General features: G+C 36.9%; 1 protein-coding gene across 1 annotated transcript; it reads left to right on the top strand.

Moving 5' to 3' along the window:
• Nucleotides 1-390: 390 nt before the first annotated feature.
• Non3 (Ribosome production factor 2-like protein Non3) lies at nucleotides 391-16751 on the top strand. Its single transcript, XM_081732273.1, has 6 exons — nucleotides 391-566; nucleotides 4370-4502; nucleotides 7971-8130; nucleotides 12694-12973; nucleotides 14792-14936; nucleotides 16235-16751. The coding sequence occupies exons 1-6, from the start codon at nucleotides 544-546 to the stop codon at nucleotides 16478-16480; spliced, it is 987 nt and encodes a 328-aa protein (XP_081588399.1). The 5' UTR covers nucleotides 391-543; the 3' UTR covers nucleotides 16481-16751.
• The last annotated feature ends 3004 nt before the right edge of the window (nucleotides 16752-19755 follow it).

Here is a 19755-nt window from a genome sequence, read left to right as displayed (position 1 = left end):
AACACACGACAAAAGAATAACATATTCACAGCATACCAAAACTATGCGTGCACCAGAAGAAGTGTTCTTCCTATGTCCGCTAAGTTGTTTAATAAGCTCCCAAGTTATTTGAAGAATATCAAAAACATACGAAATTTCAAAAATGAACTATTTAATTTTTTGTGTAACAAAATGTATTATCATATTAATGAATACTTGGGTGATAGTTTGTAAAATAATGTAAATCAATTATATTGAAATGTCTTATTAGTATTTGACAAGTCCTATGTACTGGTCTCTGACCAATAATGTACGACATGGATGAATAAACAATGAATGAATGAATGAATTGCTGGGAGAGCGATCTTCGTTAAGGCAAGTACTTAATGCAGAAGAAGAAGAAGAAGTTAAGATGTGAAAAAGAAGAAGAAGAAGAAAAGGTAGTGGAATATACGTGCTCGTGGAAATTAGTGAAATCAACACAGCTGAAAGATTCTAGCTGTATTTCATCGAAACATATGTATTTTCTTTTATTAGTGTCGATCGTAGTTTACAAAGGACGAAATGCCAGTGCTTCAAAGAGTAGCGTGAGTATTACAGGTTGTTTATGTAATGGGATTTGTATAGACATGATATATTTTGTAGTGCAAAGGTTAATCTATCCACGTGCTTGCCTTATTAATTAACATTAACCAATGTGTAGCTAGAATGAACCACAATACTAGACATTTAGCTTGTAAACTCGTTTAACGTGATAATTTGAAGCTAATGCATTGATTTTGTGTTTCAAAATATGGTATTGATTAAGAATAATTGTGCAGATGAAAGAAGATTGTGTAGGGTATTCTATTTGTGGAGAAATTTTTCACAATATACGAAAACAGTGTTGGATAATCTACTGTGCAGATTTACTTTTGGCACACCATTCGAAATAATTGTTGAAAAATTATATTCTTTCACTGATTTCCTTCTCACTGTTTCCTAAATGATCTGCGCTGGGTGACATAAAAATATCTCTCATGGCGTACCGTAGGTAAAATTCAAGGGAGCCTTCATAAGCAATTGTTGAAATTGCGTATAAATATGACGTCGGGAGCACAAAACAATTGCGCTAGGTGTCCACTAAAAAGCACGAATGCTATTTAACCGAGTCAGAGCAGCTGGGGGGCGAATGCGTTAGTGAGGGTTGCGTCCAGAGGGAACAGGCGCGTCAGCGAATGTGGGTATACGCGTAAGCCGAGGGTAGTGAAGACGAGTGGCTTTTGGTAATGGTACGAGTTTCAGTAGCACCTGTTATGGTTTCATACTAGTAGCACTGCACTTGGGAACATAAAATAGAGCTTCTGTACACCTTGCAAAATTTGTTTCTAATACAGTCATCTTTCATATACGCTCACTTATTTTATCCATCATAAAGTATTTGTGGTGATTTTACTCTAGTGACCATGTGCTTGTAAACATAAAATACAGGTATGCTCGGTGGCGTATTTAGGGTGGGCTTGCGGGCTTAAGTCCCCCCGAAATCTTACTTACCGGTACTATAGTAAAGTGTATGAAATATGTTGCAGAATTTTCACATTTTCAGGCAACCCCCCCCCCCTCGAAACGAAATCGTAAATACGCCACTGGTTATGTACTTTGCATTTAATTCTATCGCTTCCAAAAATTTTGTTCTTTATAAATATCAATGTTTTCATGCAAAGTATTGAATTTTACCTGTAAATCTTTCAAAATTTTGTGCTCCAAAAGTAAACCAGCACCAAATGTTTTACAGATACCGTCCCCGCATTACACCCACACAAACACGTTTTCCTTGTTAGATACGTAAATCGCCTGTGTTGTATTATTTCACAAAATTAGTATGGTACCTTTCAAGTCTTGCAAACTACACACTCTTCAAAAATAATTATAATAATGAATCCTTACCTTTGTTGTTTCAAACCAGTACTATAAACGACACTACACTATAGTATTATGCAAATACATTTTTTTAAAAAGGGGTAGGGTGCGGAGCCCACTAACAAACATGTTCTTGGGATATCTAAACTTACAAACCGCATACGAAAATACGTTCCTGTACTAGGTTGGCACACAACGGAATATGGATTAAGTTGCAAAACTGGTCGTCCGTTTCTAGGGAAATTTTAAAAAAAATTCCTGGGAGGAAAGGCATAATTTTCTCCTTTGTGTGCTTGGTAATACGTAAGGAGAGTGGAACTTGTGTTTATTTTCCTTTATAATAGGATATAACCATCAAACTATTTGGCAATCAGAGGGAACTATTTCGCGCAAGGTTACCGTATGGTTGGATTGTGGGAAAGAACGAGCATTTGTATTCTGAACGTGGCTTCAGGTGTACAGAGGCGGTCCACTTCTTATCCTTACGCAGGGACGAGAAATTACACAATTTATTATGGGTCCAAACATCCCTAACCCTACGTGAACACGACTCTATTATACCCTTGGGGGCGCGGTGATTCAGTGCTAGAGCGTTCACCTCTGGTGCTTGGGGTCCCTGTTCGATCCCAGCTCGCCGCGTGTGGACTTTGTGGTGAACAAACACCGTGCTTGTGGGTTTTCTCACGGTTCTCCCGTTTCCACCCACTTCATTCATTTCTCATCATCACCGTCTCCTTTAGCCTAGTCGGCATAACTGGGACGTAAAACTCAAAGATTTAACAATCAAGCAAGTGTGTCACAATGTCTTAGGTGTTTGGTAAAGTATGTTTTCAGTCACAAAAGGTTGGGAACCACTGCCTTAAGCTATCGATGAAGGCGAGAATATCTCCGTATTCCCTGAGGTCATATATTTGTAAATAATCATTGCTATATTTAATGGAAATCTCGTTTCTTGGTAGCAGGCAGCATTTTCAATAAGAAAAGTAAGAAATCTTCGAGTTTAACGCCCCCACGTATATGCCGGTTAGGCTAAAGGAGACGGTGATGATGAGAAATGAATGAAATGGTGGAATGAAGAAAGTGGGAGGAAACGAAAGAACCCCGAAGAAAACCCACGAACACCGTGTTTGTCCAGTACAAAGTTCACTTGGCGGGGGCTGGAATCGAACCCGTGACTCCAAGCACCAGAGGTGAACGCTCTACCACTGAGCCACCGCGGCCCTTGAAAAATAAGAAGACGTCAACATAAAAGTTTATTGATTTCTGTGAACTGTAACAAGAAGATGTACTTATAAAGATTAGCAAGGAAATAATATATAAATAAGATATAGTACCGTGTAAAATACGCATTTGTCGTTGTCTAATGAAGAGTATCGAATTTTCCTTGATATATAGCAGATCATTAAATTAAGCAGTAAGTAATTAATTACAGATTATACAAATATACGTCAAATTTGTCTTTAAATAAATATTATATTATTTAAGAACTTGAGCGTACCAAATAGTTATGCGATGCAAAGTTTAACTGACTTCAATAAATTAAAACGATCAGAAACTAGTAAGTGCCTATAAGATGTACAATTTTTTCAGTATTTCAGAAGACCTATTTTAAACTAGATTCTATTCCTTTTGTATAAATAGTCGGATTTTAAGCTCTTTAAAGTAAAATTCAAATGCGCTTCTTTCAGTAACAGGAGACGTCTTCTGTAAATCCTTTACATTATGTTTTGCTTAGAGACGTATATATCCTAAGATAAGCCTGAAACTACAGTCTCACTTTAATATACCTTTTAATTATCACATGTATGCTACTTACAGAGCTCCCTTGTGGCTAAATGGATAGTGTACGCATCTTTGGCTTGGGAGATCCTGGTTCGATTTCCGACGTGAGCTCATGTGGTTCGGATCCCACATTAAGCTTTAGGTCCACGTTCTGTATAGCCTTGCTGGTAAAAGGGACGCTAAACCTAAAATCAAATCATATCAAAATCTATGTCACTTATGGTCATACCAGAAGAAACTTTGTCACATTCACATCTAACCGCATATACGACTTAATTCCAAAGCTTGTCGACAAAATAGTTTTTGGAACCAACGCGAATTTTTTTCAATTTCTTTTCCAAGTTTCAAACGGATTGTTTATATTCTAATTTAAAGATTTTGTGCCAACTATTCCCTTTCTTCGTAGCACGTACTGTTGGCTGGTTTTGTTTACAGGCCCGTATATTTGCTTCAAGCTTCTGTTTATTAATATTGATTATTAACACCAAGGTAATTATCATACAAGGCTATGGTTGATTATCTATATTTTTTTCTTGTTTCGAAAATTAAGTCTCAGTATTCAGGTATCGAAATTCCTGTGTAAATTTATCCTGTAGTTGCACTGATAAGAATTAGGAATACTTTATGTTCAACCTAATTTTGTAATTTAGTTCTAATACTTGTGAAAATTTAACTTTTCACGTTGATGATGGTTCACTTGATTTTTCAGGAAACCAAAAACTCGAAAAGGAAAGCTTGCTATTTTAAAGAAGGAGCCAAAACTCGTTGAAAATACTAAGCAGGCACTGTTTCTCAGAGGCGGCAAAACAAACGAAGTTGTTGTCAACTGCATGAAGGATCTGGTAAGGTAGTTCTTTAGTATTATAGAACGCGCGATATCATACTGTGCTTACAAATGACACGTTTGAGTATATAGTTATTACTGGAAATCGGATTCACATGCTCTAAGAAACGTCAAAATATGTAGGCAACTCTGCATTAAAAATTGTGAAAATAAGTAAACTGAAATATACAGCGAAGAGGCAAATATGTACTTGTAAATATCCAATAATCCTATTGTACCTTTTATTGAGCAAGTAAATTGCATCTATTAATGCAGGTAGGCATATTCAATGTGAGTCAGTTACAGCACAAGAAATTGGTGTATGTATAAGAGAAACTAACACAAACGACAAGTGGCGTGTTTACGATTTTGCTTCGGAAGGGGAGTTATGCACAACACGGGGAAGCAGGAAAGCAATTGCCCACCTGCGTTTGAGAATTAAATATATTTTAGTTTATTCATGAATTGAAGTTTAATGGCAAGAATTGCAGACTAGTAAATCTTATATGATACACACAGAAGTTTAGGAGTGAATCTAACCTTTTAGTCTATTCATAGAGTAAAAAAGAAGCATCCTCTTGGCCTACCTAATTTCCTAGGCTACTTATTCCCCCTTTTAAATCAAACATTTACTTTTCTGTATAACTAAACGATGTAAATATTCCCTTGCTGTAATAACTAAAGTCTCGTTATGTTGATATCTGTGGAAATTGATGTGAACCACCAGTTTCGCTTATCAGCTCTTCTTAGTTTTGGTGTTACTGACGGCAGACTTGAATCAAACTAACAACAGTCGAAATTATGGTAGGAGAAACAAAAGAAAATACAACTAAGAAATAGAAGAGTAGAATGGACGAAAAAAAAAAAAAAAAACACACAGTTCTTCCATAGAATGAGACTTGACAAATTCGATATTATTTCTGAACAAAGAGCATAAGAAAATGGAAAGTCAATGAAATTTTTAGAGATGTTAAGAAGGATTATTGTTGTACGTGGAATGCGAAAAACTAACAAATTTATTTCAGGGAGAGCTTGAGCCCAATATCCCCCTCCCTCCTAAACACGCCACTGCAAAGGACTGTGCTTTATGTAAAAACAGTGACTGGACTTCAAAGTCACGCTCATGTTTACTAAATTTTTAAGTTGCTATTAACAATTATATATTGTTTTCAGTACTTTTTGTTATTTTGTTTTCTTCCGTCACTTAACACACTTTTGTGCGCATAAAAATTTCTTTTTATCTTGCAAGTTTTTAGAGAGTAATGTTTCAATTTCAAAATGTCGCTTGCTGAGAAGTTGGAAAATCCAGAGCAACCTTAATATTTAGATTATTTCGGACGCTTTCCTTCAATAAGTGTTTTACTAATACCTTCCCTGTGGACTTCTGTAAACAATAGAAATGCGTTTTTGTGGTGGTGGTGGAACACCATACCGACACTTTTTTTTTTTTTTTTGTTTTGTTTTGGAGGTGTTTTAAAAAGTATGATTTCCGGAAAGAATAAAGTCTCCACCAATTCGTAAGCCATCTGCAGTTTCTTTGAAATCTAACATGGTGGAAGATGAACCAATGGATACTAAGTGGACGGTGGTTGTTGCCCGTAGAAAGATTCACCTTAGGCGTTAATTTTTGACTTTTTTTTTTTTATTATTAGTTACTGTTATGTTTTCTCTATTGTTATATATTTCTCTACTATTATTATTAATTCTAAGTATTGTTATTGACATACAGGGTGTTTCGAAACAACACCGAAAACGTTTGGGAGGTGATTCCTGACACCAAGATAAGACAAAAAGTATAGACCAACCTGGGTGCACAAATGCTTCCTTTTGGAATTATAGACTGTCGAAAACATGAAAAAATGAACTTTAAAGGTCCATAGCTCCAAAACTATGGGACCTACCGTAGTCGGGTCAAGACTTCACTTAGGAACTAATATGTGCCCTATCCAAATATCCAAGTTCCAGAATCCTGCGGTACTTCCACAACAATTTTTATAGAGGTAGTTGGTGAATACTTCAAATTACATGCCCGTAGGCAAACTCCTCCTGTAAAAATTGTTGCGTGACTACTGCAGGATTCTGAATCATGTTTTTCTGGGTAGCGCACATTAATTCCTAAGTAAATTCTTGACCTGACTACGGTAGGCCCCATAGTATTGGAGATAAGGACCTTTAAAGTTAATTTTTCATGTTTTTGGCAGCCTTTAACTCCAAAAGGAAGCAATTGTGCACCCAGGTTGATCTATACTTTTTGTCTTATTTTGGTGTCCGGAATGACCTCCCAAACGTTGTCGGTGTTGTTTTGAAACACCCTATATATATATTTCCTATTTATTATTGTTATATATTTAGTCTCATACATTTTTATTTTTTCTCTTTTCGGTTTTTATTTATATTTTGCATCAGTTTTTTTGTTTTCTTACTTGTAATCTGTTCAATTTTATATATAATCTGGGTTGATCGTAACAGAGTCAAATAGCCTCGATGCTGAGTCCCGGTTAAACATAAATCAATAAAATGTGCGATTTGTGTAGCCGATTTTTATTTTTATATGCAAGAAATAAATTTAAAGGCTGGAATAAGAATGCATGATCGGCATTAAAAATGTAGTGCAGCCAATAGTTGGTAGCACATGCTAATTTCATCCAGTGGTTTAAATTTTCACGATTTTGGTCAGCAGCTAATCAGAATGCGTATGGAATATTGTTCACCTATCTGGACAGTGTCTGCTACTACAAACTAATCTCGGCTATGCTCAGTTTTAAACTTCTTCCTGGCAGTAGTACTCTTCAGATTACCTTTCACACGTGCAATAACAAAACACTATCTGTTACAAACATTAAATATTCAACTACCCGACACTCGTCATAAAATCAATTATCTCAAATATCTGTACAAACTCACACTGTGGCCAACTCAGGACCGAAACGCTACTCTCAGAATTATATTTCCGAATTCCATTCAGACAAACATGTATTATAAATCTTTTTCATATAGGACTACCTAGACTGTCACTAGTTCAACGCTCTCTGTTCTAAAGGTTTCCTAAGTTATACAATGAAATATCACGTACAGTCGTAGATTTATCTAATTCTGAAGCTGCATATAACTGCACTACAACGTCATTTGAGTGGGTAAATTCTAGTCAGTTATTGTCAACCTTTCTTGTTATTACTTAAATGTTGTTGCCTATTATTATTATTATTATTATTATCTTGTTATCATCATAGATTTGTTAAATATTCAAGTGTAAACTTGCGCTCAGCTGTGTCTGGACTTATGTTTGTAAATAAATAAATAAATAAAGTAGGAACATTGATTGGGGCGTCCAAAACTAGGTAGAAAGTAAATGTCATTTGACAGGATCAAAAGTTTTAAACATTTTTATGATTACATTTTCAGTACCATTATAAACTTGTTCTAGTAAATATTTAATTGCTATTTCTTTCCGTTCAGTTGTATATTTGTCTGTTTTTTCTTCTTTCAGTATCTGTTCAAGAAACCGAATGCATTAATGCTAAACCAAAGGCATGATGTCCGCCCATTTGAAGATGCTACTCCTTTAGAGGGTCTGTCCAAGAAATATGATATGTCTCTCTTTATGTTTGCTTCTCACACCAAGAAAAGGCCCGCCAACTTGACCATTGGTAAGAAATTTAATGTATTCAAGCACCTAATAGACTTTTCGTTTTAAATTAAACATGTGTAAAATTCAGTGTATAATGTGCTCTAAAATTTACTACCATTTGTGAAATATTATATTGTTAATAATTGCTATATTCACCGAATTCGTACGCATTTTTTTTTCGCGGTGTTTGTAACTGATCACTACGGAATCCATTATCCATTACATTTGTTTTGTTTTTCGTATAATTATGAATGATGTTCACTGTAATTTGGTAAAGTGTTGTTCCAAGTATTTGTTATTTTCATGTTGGTACCTGTGATGTCTGTGCTGAGTTTGCGCAAGTGACATGAATTTATTTCCATTTTTTTTTCTTCCAACGTTTAAACTATTGTTAATTGTTCAAAAAATGCCTAGAATCGTCAACTAATTAACTCTTTAACTGCCACAATGTATTAGTAAAAACTATCCCTGGGGCCAAAACGTAAAATTGATTTTTCTCATTTTATTGTGACCGATTCTTCGTACTGCATATGCATAATCTTCGAAAACAAAAAAAGTGTGAGGCATCCATAAGTGCCATGCGGCACAAATTTATAAAAGCAGTAAGGCATAGCGTTGATGCCTCATGGCGATTAAAGAGTTAACATAGTAATCTAGAATTATAAATAACATAATTTGGTTCAGAGACTCTTAGTATTCGTATCTAAATAAAAAGAGTATCAAAATATACTTGATGGATGACTGCCTACTTTGGTCAGAATATAGGGAGTCAGAAGTTAGCAATCGTGGCAGAAATCAACCATTTCCACTTTTTACATTGATCGCTGGAATCGATTAAAGGTCTCATGAATACATTTCTCGCGGTTCTTCGAGATCCAGTTTTCAGACGCAGATCCGAAAAATTCGGTTTCAGACCTGGATCCCAAAATCCGGTTCCGGAACCGGTCCTTAGCAACCCGTTCCAGACCTGGATCCAAAAACCTCCCAAAAAACCGTAAAGGAGGCACAAAGTTGACCTTCAAAACACTGCAAAGAGGACCACGCGCTTGTAACCCCAGAAAAAAAAATTGGTCCACCAGTGGGTGTTTAGCCAAATGAGTTTGCCTGTTTAGCCAATGAGTTTGCCAGTTATCCAGTTTGTTTAACCAAATGAGACAAACGGCCGCTGTCTGGGCACCTTCCTATCGCTTCCACCATTTCATCTAGCACACTGTTCACAGCCAACCAGCAGTTAGGGTTTAGCATAGGGATGGCCACAAAGTTCCGGTTCCAGCAGAACCGGTTCTTGGAGATCCGGTTTTCAGAACCGAAAACCAGAACCGGGGATGGTGGAGCCGGTTTTGGCCATCCCTAATGAGAACCAGAAGTGGTAGAAATTCACTATAACATTGGTTTCAATACGGATCTAGATAGTGCAAGAACGATAAGAGATGACGAGAAGCCGTTTTCTGGAATTGATATAGCGTCGCAAGAATCGGCCACTTCTGGGCTCATGATCACCATAGAATAGAAACTGTTACTAGATAGCGAGAACATTTTTTGTAATCTTAAAGCGTCTCAAGACTATGGTCCGTCTCCACTCTAATCTTTGTAAAACCGGAAGTAATACGAATCTGCTCCCACTTCCAGTTTCAATATTATTGAGAAAATCTACGCTATACAAACCAAATTCCTTTACGTAGTGTACAGGTGATACTGTTACTTGTTCTATACCATGGTCGTACTCTATTGCCGCGAATGTATTCAAAACATCTGTGAGTTATCCAACAGGAGAAAAGTCCTTCCCGGACAGAGACATCCAGCTTTCGGAACAAATAGAAATCAAATCCATATCACACTCCGCATCTCATAGGTTACAGGGTTTTCTATTTTGTCATGCATGTTCAGACACAATGATATCATTCGTATTCACATCAGCAGGATATCTGCGTGGCTCTGAGAATATGCTGTGTGCTACAGTCTAATGCTCCTTTCTGGAAATCACTTTCTCATTACTAAAAAAGATCTCAAAGACGCTGTTACATATGATTTAATAGAGTGGCGGTAACAGAATACAATGAAGGTATAGAAAAACTGATTTCACGCTGTGATACGTACTTGAATGTGTAAGGCAAATAAGTTGAAGAGTACAGTAGAGTATGCAGTTTGTGTACCATAAATTTTTTGTACACATCATTTATCATTTGTGTTTCACACCAAAACGTTTTTTCTTTTTCTTTTTTTTCTGGATGACCCTCGTATGTATTGGAAATATCTTAATTTATTAAAAGGTTTGAGCGCCCTCCTCCTGCGCACTCGCGGAAGTTGTAAATTTGACCCAGATCTTATAGACGTAGACAGTTTTCTAATAATTTGAGAAGAACACTTGATAAAATTAAATAGCCGTAGCAACCAGAGATCGGAATTTGCGAGCCCAGCTGTCGGAATCAATTATTGATCACGTCTGAGTTTGAGTGCCGTAAGTCTAGTGCGAGCTAGAACTTGAGTCCGGTGAATACAAACCCTGAAGAGCTCGCGCACCCAGCTCTCTGGCTCAATTTTTGAGCGCAGGAACGTGAGAGCTTGAGTGCTATAACTCTTATTTGTGATGAGTCCGACAAACACAAGCCCCAAAGAACTTGCGAACCCACCTCTCCGGCTCAATCATTGAGCGTGGGCACCTCTGAGCTTGATTGCTATAAGTCTGGTGCGAGCTAGAGCTTGAGACCGGCGAGCACAAGCCCCAAACAGTTCGTGAACCCAGCTCTGCGGCTCAATCATTGAGCGTGGGCACGTCTGATCTTGAGTGCTATAAGTCTATTGCGAGCTAGATCTTGAGTCCGGCGAGCATTAACCCCAAAGAGGTTATTGAACTCAAGCACGAGAGAGTGCAATTGTCATTGAGGATTGCGAATCGTAACACTTCACGAGTGTAAGAAGCTTCATTGAGATAAATGGGTACAAGATCGAGGTAACTGGAGCGCCATCGAAGATAGCAAGCCCAAGCTCGAGAGAGTGTGACTTTGAACTAGCGTGCGTGTCATTGAGATTAGTGAGCGCAAGCCCGAGTGAGCTCTCAGTATATTGTTCCAGCGACAACGAAGTCCTGAGTCTCTTCAGATAGGAAGTTATAAAACTGCATGATATATATATATATATTGTAATATACCGCACATGGCTCTGTTTACTAACAACCAACACGTGCTCATAAAAGATCAACCTTGTGCGACCTACTATGAATTAATGTAGTGATAGACAAGGACTATCGGTCTTTGGCTGTCATCTTCACTCCTTTAGCTTGCTCGGAACTTCAGGTCTCCTTTCCTGCGCACTTTGTTGTTCGGAACTCTGTAGGACTCCTAACCTCAGCTATTATTATATAGAAAGTTATAGCCATATAATATTAAAATTGATGTTACCATTAATAAAAGAAGTGTGTTACGTAGACGTGGCGGTTCTGTAAAGTGTGTCGTTAGTCATAAAAGGTTGAATCACTGTTCTACACTAACAGATTCATTTAATAAATTGTCGAATTGTCGCTGACGTTATTGTCAGCATTATTGAGAGAGATGTGAGAAAAAGATAGAGTTAGTGGAGATAAAATGATGGGAATTCCACTATCTTTTTTTTTTTTTTTTTTTTTTTTTTTTTTTTTGATAAATGCGTTACATTGTAAAACTTGGTTGATAATGACCAATTACAAGACGTGCCGAAAACTAAGTACCATTTGAAAAAAAAAATATTAAAACAGGTTTGTTCAAGCCAAATTTATTTTAGCATGAAAGAGCACATTTTAAACTATTTTTCGACATAGTTTCCACCAATGTTCAAACACTTGGGTGACCACCTTGTCCAAATTTTCCTCAAAAATACCTCGCGCCAGTGAAAACAGCCATAACTCCACAGCGTTCTTTGCGTCCCAATGTTCAAGCCGCTTACCGCCGAGTTTGTGCTTCATTTGCAGGAACAAGTGGTAGTCAGATGGCGCCAAGTCGTGGCTGTAAAGCAGGTGATCAAACTGTTCCCAACCGAACTGTCGGATTAACGTTTGGGTGACAGTAGGAGTATGGGAACGAGCATTATTATGGAGCATTTACTGAGTATTACTCTCCTTTTGTTTTGGATTGTGGTGGCGTTCAAACGGAACGGTGCGTTCTTGCTAGACATCTGGCAGGATGTTTCGTTGAGGAAGATTTATACAAGTTAATCACCCGCTGTGACAAGTGTGTGAACATTTGTGGAAACTATGTGGAAAGATAGTTGCTAAGGAGCAAGCTCGAAAAGAAAAAAGTAAAGAAGAAAAGATGAAACAAAACAACAAACAGAGAGATTGACAAAGAGGAAAAGAGTCATTATGAGTTTTTGGTCACTTTTTCATGTGCTTTTGGTCTCTCTTTGGTCACTTTTCAACTATTTACAAGGCCAGACCACTATGAGCCCTGTAGTTGATTGTGTGTTCTTTCATGTAAAAAATTAAATTTGGCTTGAACAAACCTGTTTTAGTATTTTTTTCTTCTTTTTCAAAACGGTATTTACTTTGCGGACATGCCTCGTACACCTTCAATAGAGAAAAAAATAGTAAGTTTTATTGTTTTACTTGTAGGACGAATGTATGATTTCCATCTGTTGGACATGTTTGAATTGGGCATTGACAAATACAAAGGCTTAAAGGATTTCCCAGGAGGCAAAGTTCTGGCTGGCGTAAAGCCTTGTATTATATTCAGCGGAGAATTATTCGAGCATAGTCACGAGTACGGCCGTTTAAAGAATTTGCTTTTGGATTTCTTCCGAGGAGAACAAGCTGATGCCGTTCGACTTCAGGGCTTAGAGCATGTTATCCAGTTCACAGCAGTAGAAGACAAAGTTCTTTACAGAAGTTATAGGTATGAAACTTAATTGATGTGAGAGGAAGCAAATTTCTACCATTCGACTTAACCAGCATTTTCATGTATATTTGTTGCACGGTAACTGTCTTTAATCTGCTTAATTTGAATAAACTTTGGCATATACTTTGTTCTAGCCTTAATAAATACCTTATTGTTTGGAATTGAAATCCGTTAAAAATAAGTTGTAAAATCAAACATGTTGCAAGTTGACTCATATATGTAATGTTATGACTTTGACGCAGTTCTACTGATAGTTTTCACTGTTCGAGGTTGAAATTAGTCGAAAGTAATCGGATAGAAGGAGTAAGCTCTCTCCAATTTCGAGTTTCCTTATTTGAATGTGTGAAGAACATAATTTTCTAATTTTAGTTCCGTAAAATTTGTTTACTTTTTATGCGATATGGCGTATATTTGTTTCCCAATCATTTCTACTGCTTCAGGTTGAAATCTGTCCATCAGGAAGGGATGAATTTACCTCCTCTCCCTGGTTTAAAAAATAAATTCCTGCGTACATTTTGTAAAAATTACTCAATTTTTATGAAAGATGCTGTTTGAAATTATACACTTACTGTTATTGCTTGGTTTTGGAAATAGGGGGGGAGGGACGATGATTCACAACTTGTAGCTTTTCTTTAAAGACAAACAATTTTCGTGGAATATTGCATAGGTTTTGGCTTCAGATTCCCAACGTGGCTTATCAGTTTTGTTGGCACTAGTCAGGAATAGTGTGAATCAATGTACCCCAAGTTGAAAAGCATGAATTAGAATAACTTCTTAAAAAAAAAAAAAAGTATGATTTTCATGAAACAAGACGTGTTTCCATGGAAGTTTAAAAAGTACTGCAGATGATTAGGATTGAAATTGGTGAAAGATAGAGTGATGAGTTTTCCTGCATTCAAGCAGCCATATGTGTCACCATTATAGCGAAGTTTCGTTTATCTCGCAAAAGAGCCTTGAACATACACGAGTTGTAGTTAGTATTTTGACTGGGTAGACGATTGGTGACACATATGGCTGCTTGAATGAAACAAAAAGAAAATTAAAATACCAGTTTTTCTCTTGCAGGATCATGATAATTTAGTGATAGGAAACGTACTACTAATAAAATTAACTCTTTAATGGGCTTTTATGGTTTAACCATGTCTTCCTGATCATAATTTCGTAATTTTTAAAGTATTTTTGTACTTTGGTTACAAAATACAGGGTGTTTATTTCAAAGCAACATTGCCATAAAATAGGTCTTATGTGTAGCTACTGAGCAGCATTGCCCTATTATGGTAAAATATCATAAGAATACTCTCAGTAATTACCAACAGTTTTGTTGAACTATTTTCCTACAGAGCAAGAAACCACAAATAAAAAGAACTTTCGCAAAACGTAGGAGATAAAGCTTCTACAATACTAATTTTGACTGTCCTCTGTTGACGAAGATTAGAAGTATCTAAAGAAGCGACCGCAAATCATGTATATGAATATTGTGTGAAAGCAATAATGCCAATTAAATGATCACTGAAGTTGTAATTCGTGCGGGTAACGCAATAGAATGCGATGTTGCTTGAGAGCAACACTGCTCACTAAAGAGTTAAATACTAACCTTGTATTCCTTATTTGAAAAAAAAAAAAAAAAAAAAAAAAGAATAAATAAAAAGTTCTTATTCAACTTTGGTATCATGTTAAGTGCCACATTGTTCTGATCGTTGTGATATTATTTGAGTTTGAATAATTAATGTTGCCTCATATTAAGTATTAATATAATTATTGTTTTCAGAAGGATATGTCATTGCTAAAATAGTAACTTCTTTCTGTTTTGTGCAGAATTCTTATGAAGAAATCAGGTACTCGAATCCCTCGAATAGAACTTGTAGAAATTGGTCCATCTATTGACTTCAAAATGAGAAGGACATTGTTAGCATCAGATGATCTCTTCAAGAGAGCATGTAAACGACCTAAAGAACTCAAGGTATGTCATATTAAATAAAAAGAACACTCTGTAATAGTGAATTAAGTATCATAATAGTGTATAAAGAGGACTTGCTCTCACGAGATTATGAATATACTTCACAAAATTAGTTTCGTACAGCTTCAAAACAAATTATAATATATATCAAAAACTAACCTAGATAATGTTCCTTTTCAGAAGAATTCTTACCAATATTTCCAACACGTCCTACGGGTACTCTTGTTCCGGGCTAAGTATGTCCTCTTTGCTGTTATTAACATGTTATTGTTTTAACAAACAGGGATGTGAAAATATATACGAACTCTTAATGTTATACTAGTTAGTAGTTTGTAGTACCACAGTTGTTTGTATATATTCCTGGGAGTGCTTGGGTGGGGCAGGACACGGTGGATCAGTGCTAGAGCGCGTACCTCTGGTGCATGCGGACCCTGGTTCCATCCTAGCCAAAAAGGTTTGTGGTGAACAACATCGTGCCATGTCCGTGGGTTTTCTCGAGGTGCTTCCGTTTCCTTCCACCGATTCTTCCATCACTAAGTAGCCGTAATCATTCGTCTCCCTTAGCCTAAAGAGTATAATCGTGGGACGTTAAACTGAAATATTTTATTTCATTTTCGTCAAAGTTCTTATTGTGTTTGAGCAACACAGTATTCATATTAATAAACACCTGTGACTGTTGAGCTTGCTATTGTGTGACTGTGCAGGACTGTTTTCAGTTTTTGGAGGGAGCCCCTGTGCTTTGATTCCATATAAAACTCTAGTCCCACATCTCACGGGCAGGATCGTATTTAAAATTTTTACCGTCGCTGCCCGTTTAAACAATGGCGCTTATCAATGTCATTAAATATAATCATTGGCTACACTTGCACAAGAGAGAATTGTTATGAATCATAAATGGCTGGTTACCAGCCTATAAACATTGAAAGTTCGAAAATATTTCACAACATTATAAACATTTGAAGAAAGAAATTTTGTCTAAAGATTAGTCGATAGATCTCTACATCATTTTAGCGTGAGTTTATTACTAAATTTTAACTTAATTTCGTTAATAGTTTATAGTATACCTTTGCTACTAGTTTTAGTTCAATTTTTAGCTTGCGCTTGTTTCCGCAAGAAAGTGGGGCTGTTTGCTTATAATGCAGCAGCCTCAAGTGTGGGGTATTAATTAATTTCCAATCAAAAAATCAATATGTTCTAAAATACGGCCTCAATACATAAAGACGAATATACTTGTAGTTTCTATCAAAGTATGTGTTCTGCTGAAGTCTGAATTGTCTAAGGAAAGATTTCTTCTTTTTCAGGCGAAGAAGGTGAAAAATATTTCGAAGGATGTATTTGGTACAAAACTGGGCAGAATCCATGTACCTAAGCAGGATATTGAGAAACTTCAGACTCGAAAGATGAAAGGCTTGAAGAAGACCGTGGCCGACAAGAAGCTGCAGAGGGCGCTACTGCTTCAGAGAAGGAAGAAAGCAGAGGAGGCGAGGGCGAAAGTTGATGCAAAGAATAAAGAATCTGAAGGAGGGTCTTCTATACCTCAAACATAAAGTATGATGGTTTCCGGCACAAGCCAAAATTTGTATCCTAAAAAATATGTTAAGGTTCTAGAACCTTCAACTTCCATTCCTTACAACAGTCAATGCTCATATTTTTGTTTTACAATTGTATGTATATACAAGGACTTCAACAAAATGTTTTTTTGTTGAAGGATCTCTAAAATATTTATTTTTATGAGTTGTTTATGTGCATCTTACGAATGTAAATAAAGCTCTTAAAATTATCTCTGAGAATGTAAATAAAATACATTTATTCATTGTATTTAATTTATTTATTTATTTATTTATTTATTAACAATTGGTTTATTATATGGGTTGCAGACACATCCATGTTCATATGTTTTTCCATTATTTTATTATTATTTGAGAAAGATTCGAGAACATTTACAAGGTATGCGGGCCGAATTTGACGATCGCTGGTGCAGAACAACAGGGAATAGCTGTGTGAAAACGAAATGCAGGGCTATTGTAAATGGTCTTCTCGATTTCAGGGTTTAATAACTCATGTTCACCTATTCACATCGGCATGCAACTTATGTTAAATGAATGAAAAACTCATGAAGTTTTACTGGCTGGCAAAACTAATGTTTAGTTTCGCATTCCGCCGCTAGGACAACAGTGAATCAAGATGGCGGAAAACGAAGACAGGAAGGCATTTTGTGTTCTCGAATTTCATGTAAAACGGTCTGTAGTTAGTGTTCAACAAAGTTCGGGTTAGATCCGTCAAGCTGACACTCATATCGGAAGTGGTTCAGACTTTTTAAGTGGATGTATCAACATGCCGGCCAGGAGCTGATTAGGAACGAGTTGATTCTGGCGTGCGTGTTTCGCCAGAAGCTCACAAAAATCACCCGATTGGTGCAAGCAAGTAATTGTATTTTAAGCAGATAACAGTGTGGAAGATTCTGTGAAAACGTTTGAAATTTCACCCATACCGATAGAAATTTTTGCAGGCGCTTAAACCTATTGAGAAGGATAAGAGACTTCTGTATTGCGATACAAAACCTTCCGAAAAGGGATGGTTTCATTGAGTCATCTGTGTTTAGTGAACAGGCTACCCTCCACCATTCGGGGAAGGAAAAAGGGCTTTGGAAGATCTACATGGGTTATGAAGAATATCCATAATTCTCCCAAGGTGAACGTATTTTATGCAATCATTAAAAAAAAGTAAAAGTATGGCCGTATGTTTTTTGATAACACTATAAACGGACTTTTCATACCTTCACATGCTGCATGCATGGCTTTTCTCTCAGCTGGTTGGGAACATGAACAATTTTATTTTTCAGCAGGACTGCACATCCCAACGTGGGTACCGAGATGTCAAGAGGGAACTCAACAGAAGGTCATCAAATCAATGGGTAGGACGATCTAGTCGTGAGGATCAGGTTTTGCTTCCTTACTCTCTCTCCCTTAACGGTCACAAAATATAACCCCGTGCAACGTTTTTGTTAAGTTGTGTTGAAAACCAAGTATCAGCCACCCCTACCTAACAATTTATCTGAACTTCGGGTACGCATTCAAGAAGCAGTCGCCTCTGAGATGTTGGAACGAGTGTGGCAAGAATTAGACTATCGGATTGGTGTGTGTCGAATTACGAAAGGCCCTGTTGATGAGCATTTTTGACATGGAACATTACACGTATATATTAAAAAAAAAAAAGTTTTATTTATTTATTTAACGAAGTTGCATGTCATTGAGACTAAATCAACTTTGAAATCGAAAAGGTCATTTCCAGTAGCTGTCCATTGAAAACCTAAAAAAAGTGACGGAAGGATGACGACAAGGAAAAGAGAAATCGGTTGGGAAGCGTCCTCAACTACCTCGACGCTGCTCTGGAATCTAACACATGCGGCACGCACTGATTCCCGAGGGAGAGCCTCAAACGCCACCCGAGTGCTATCGATCAGCTGGGTCTTGGTGTTACGAACAATACACTTGGTTACTTAGTCAACCGCGCCCCAAGCATAATCATACGATTGCGATCAGGGAAGTTTGGCTACTACAAGTCGAGACTCGTGAAATTGTATTAATTTTGTGAACGTTTTTGAATCTTTCCAGCGGATTGCCAAGGCAAACTGAATTGTTACCATCCACAGTGTCTTCCAGCATACACTTTCCACACGGCTTGACCACGGTATTCAACAACTCCATAGACATTTGAGTTGATCCTAATTCGCTTTCCATAACTTTCTGGCGGCATCACGTTACCAACTGGAGGAACATCCAACTTCCATTTGGGAGAAAGTTTGTGTGCATCATACGAGGAGCATCTGACGAACTTAGACATGCCATCTGTTGTTCTGGAGTTTGTTTCAACGTAATATTTCACTTCATTAAGGAGTTTCTTTGCCATGATCAAGCGATTTGTTCGAGCATTTTCTGTCTGGAGTTGGTTTGTACGCTCTTGTAGGAATGATAGTAAGGATTCTTATTCAGTCAGCTGCATGGTGGATGCTGCAACACATTTTCCGCGCTAGAGCTTGCATTCCTTTCCCTGGATCTTTGGTTACTTTCTCCTGCAATTCGGTTGCAATTGGTGTGACTGTCTTTTCCTACTAATGCCACAACTTCGTGCGTCAGATTTCTTTTTCAATGTTCATACCCCAATTGGGCAGCTGTCTTCAGTGCAGGTAATTATTTTCCAATATCCGTGGCTAAAATAGGATTATAAACATATGAGCTATCACTGTTATTTAATGTGGCTCTCACTCGCTGAAGGTAATGCTTAATACTGTATAGAATAATAATAGAGAAGCGAATACCCAATAGTGCACTCCCTTGTTCTCGGCGCTAGACATTACATTCATTCGCTACTGTCAGAATTTTTCCAGCGGATGATGAATCCCCCCCTCAATACTCATATCTACACAGCAAAAAAGAAAAACACAATCGCTGTTATAGTTGTGTTAAATGCCACATGGGGGTGCTGATTTAACCCCATCTCACCTTGAAGTAAGTTCTTAAAAATAATAACCGTCAAATCAACTACCTGACACGATAAGGAGTCTTTTTAATTAGTGTTGTTTCATATATAGTTGTCAATTACTTTTACTAAACTTTTCTTTCTTATTTAATGGACACAACTTATGACCAGTGATGAAAATTTTCTGATTCATAAAAACATACTCCACTTACTCCTACATCGTTGTTTAGCCGTGATGTGAGGTGGAAAATTTTTCATTAACAAATATAAGTAATCAAGTAACAATTCCTCATTGTTCATAAAATTGATTGAATTCATGTATAGAAATGTTAAAAATTGAAAG

Source organism: Thermobia domestica, chromosome 1 (assembly GCF_964235325.1).
Source record: "Thermobia domestica chromosome 1, izTheDome1.hap1.1, whole genome shotgun sequence".
Taxonomy (NCBI): domain Eukaryota; kingdom Metazoa; phylum Arthropoda; class Insecta; order Zygentoma; family Lepismatidae; genus Thermobia; species Thermobia domestica.
The sequence above is the reverse complement of the archived record's forward strand: the minus strand, read 5'-3'. Positions and strand labels throughout refer to the sequence as shown.

Coding starts and splice junctions, on each gene's coding strand:
- Non3 (XM_081732273.1), top strand. CDS start 544: ATGCCAGTGCTTCAAAGAGTAGC. Junction 4,503..7,970: donor TCAACTGCATGAAGGATCTG/GTAAGGTAGTTC, acceptor TTCTTCTTTCAG/TATCTGTTCAAGAAACCGAA. Junction 12,974..14,791: donor GTTCTTTACAGAAGTTATAG/GTATGAAACTTA, acceptor TGTTTTGTGCAG/AATTCTTATGAAGAAATCAG.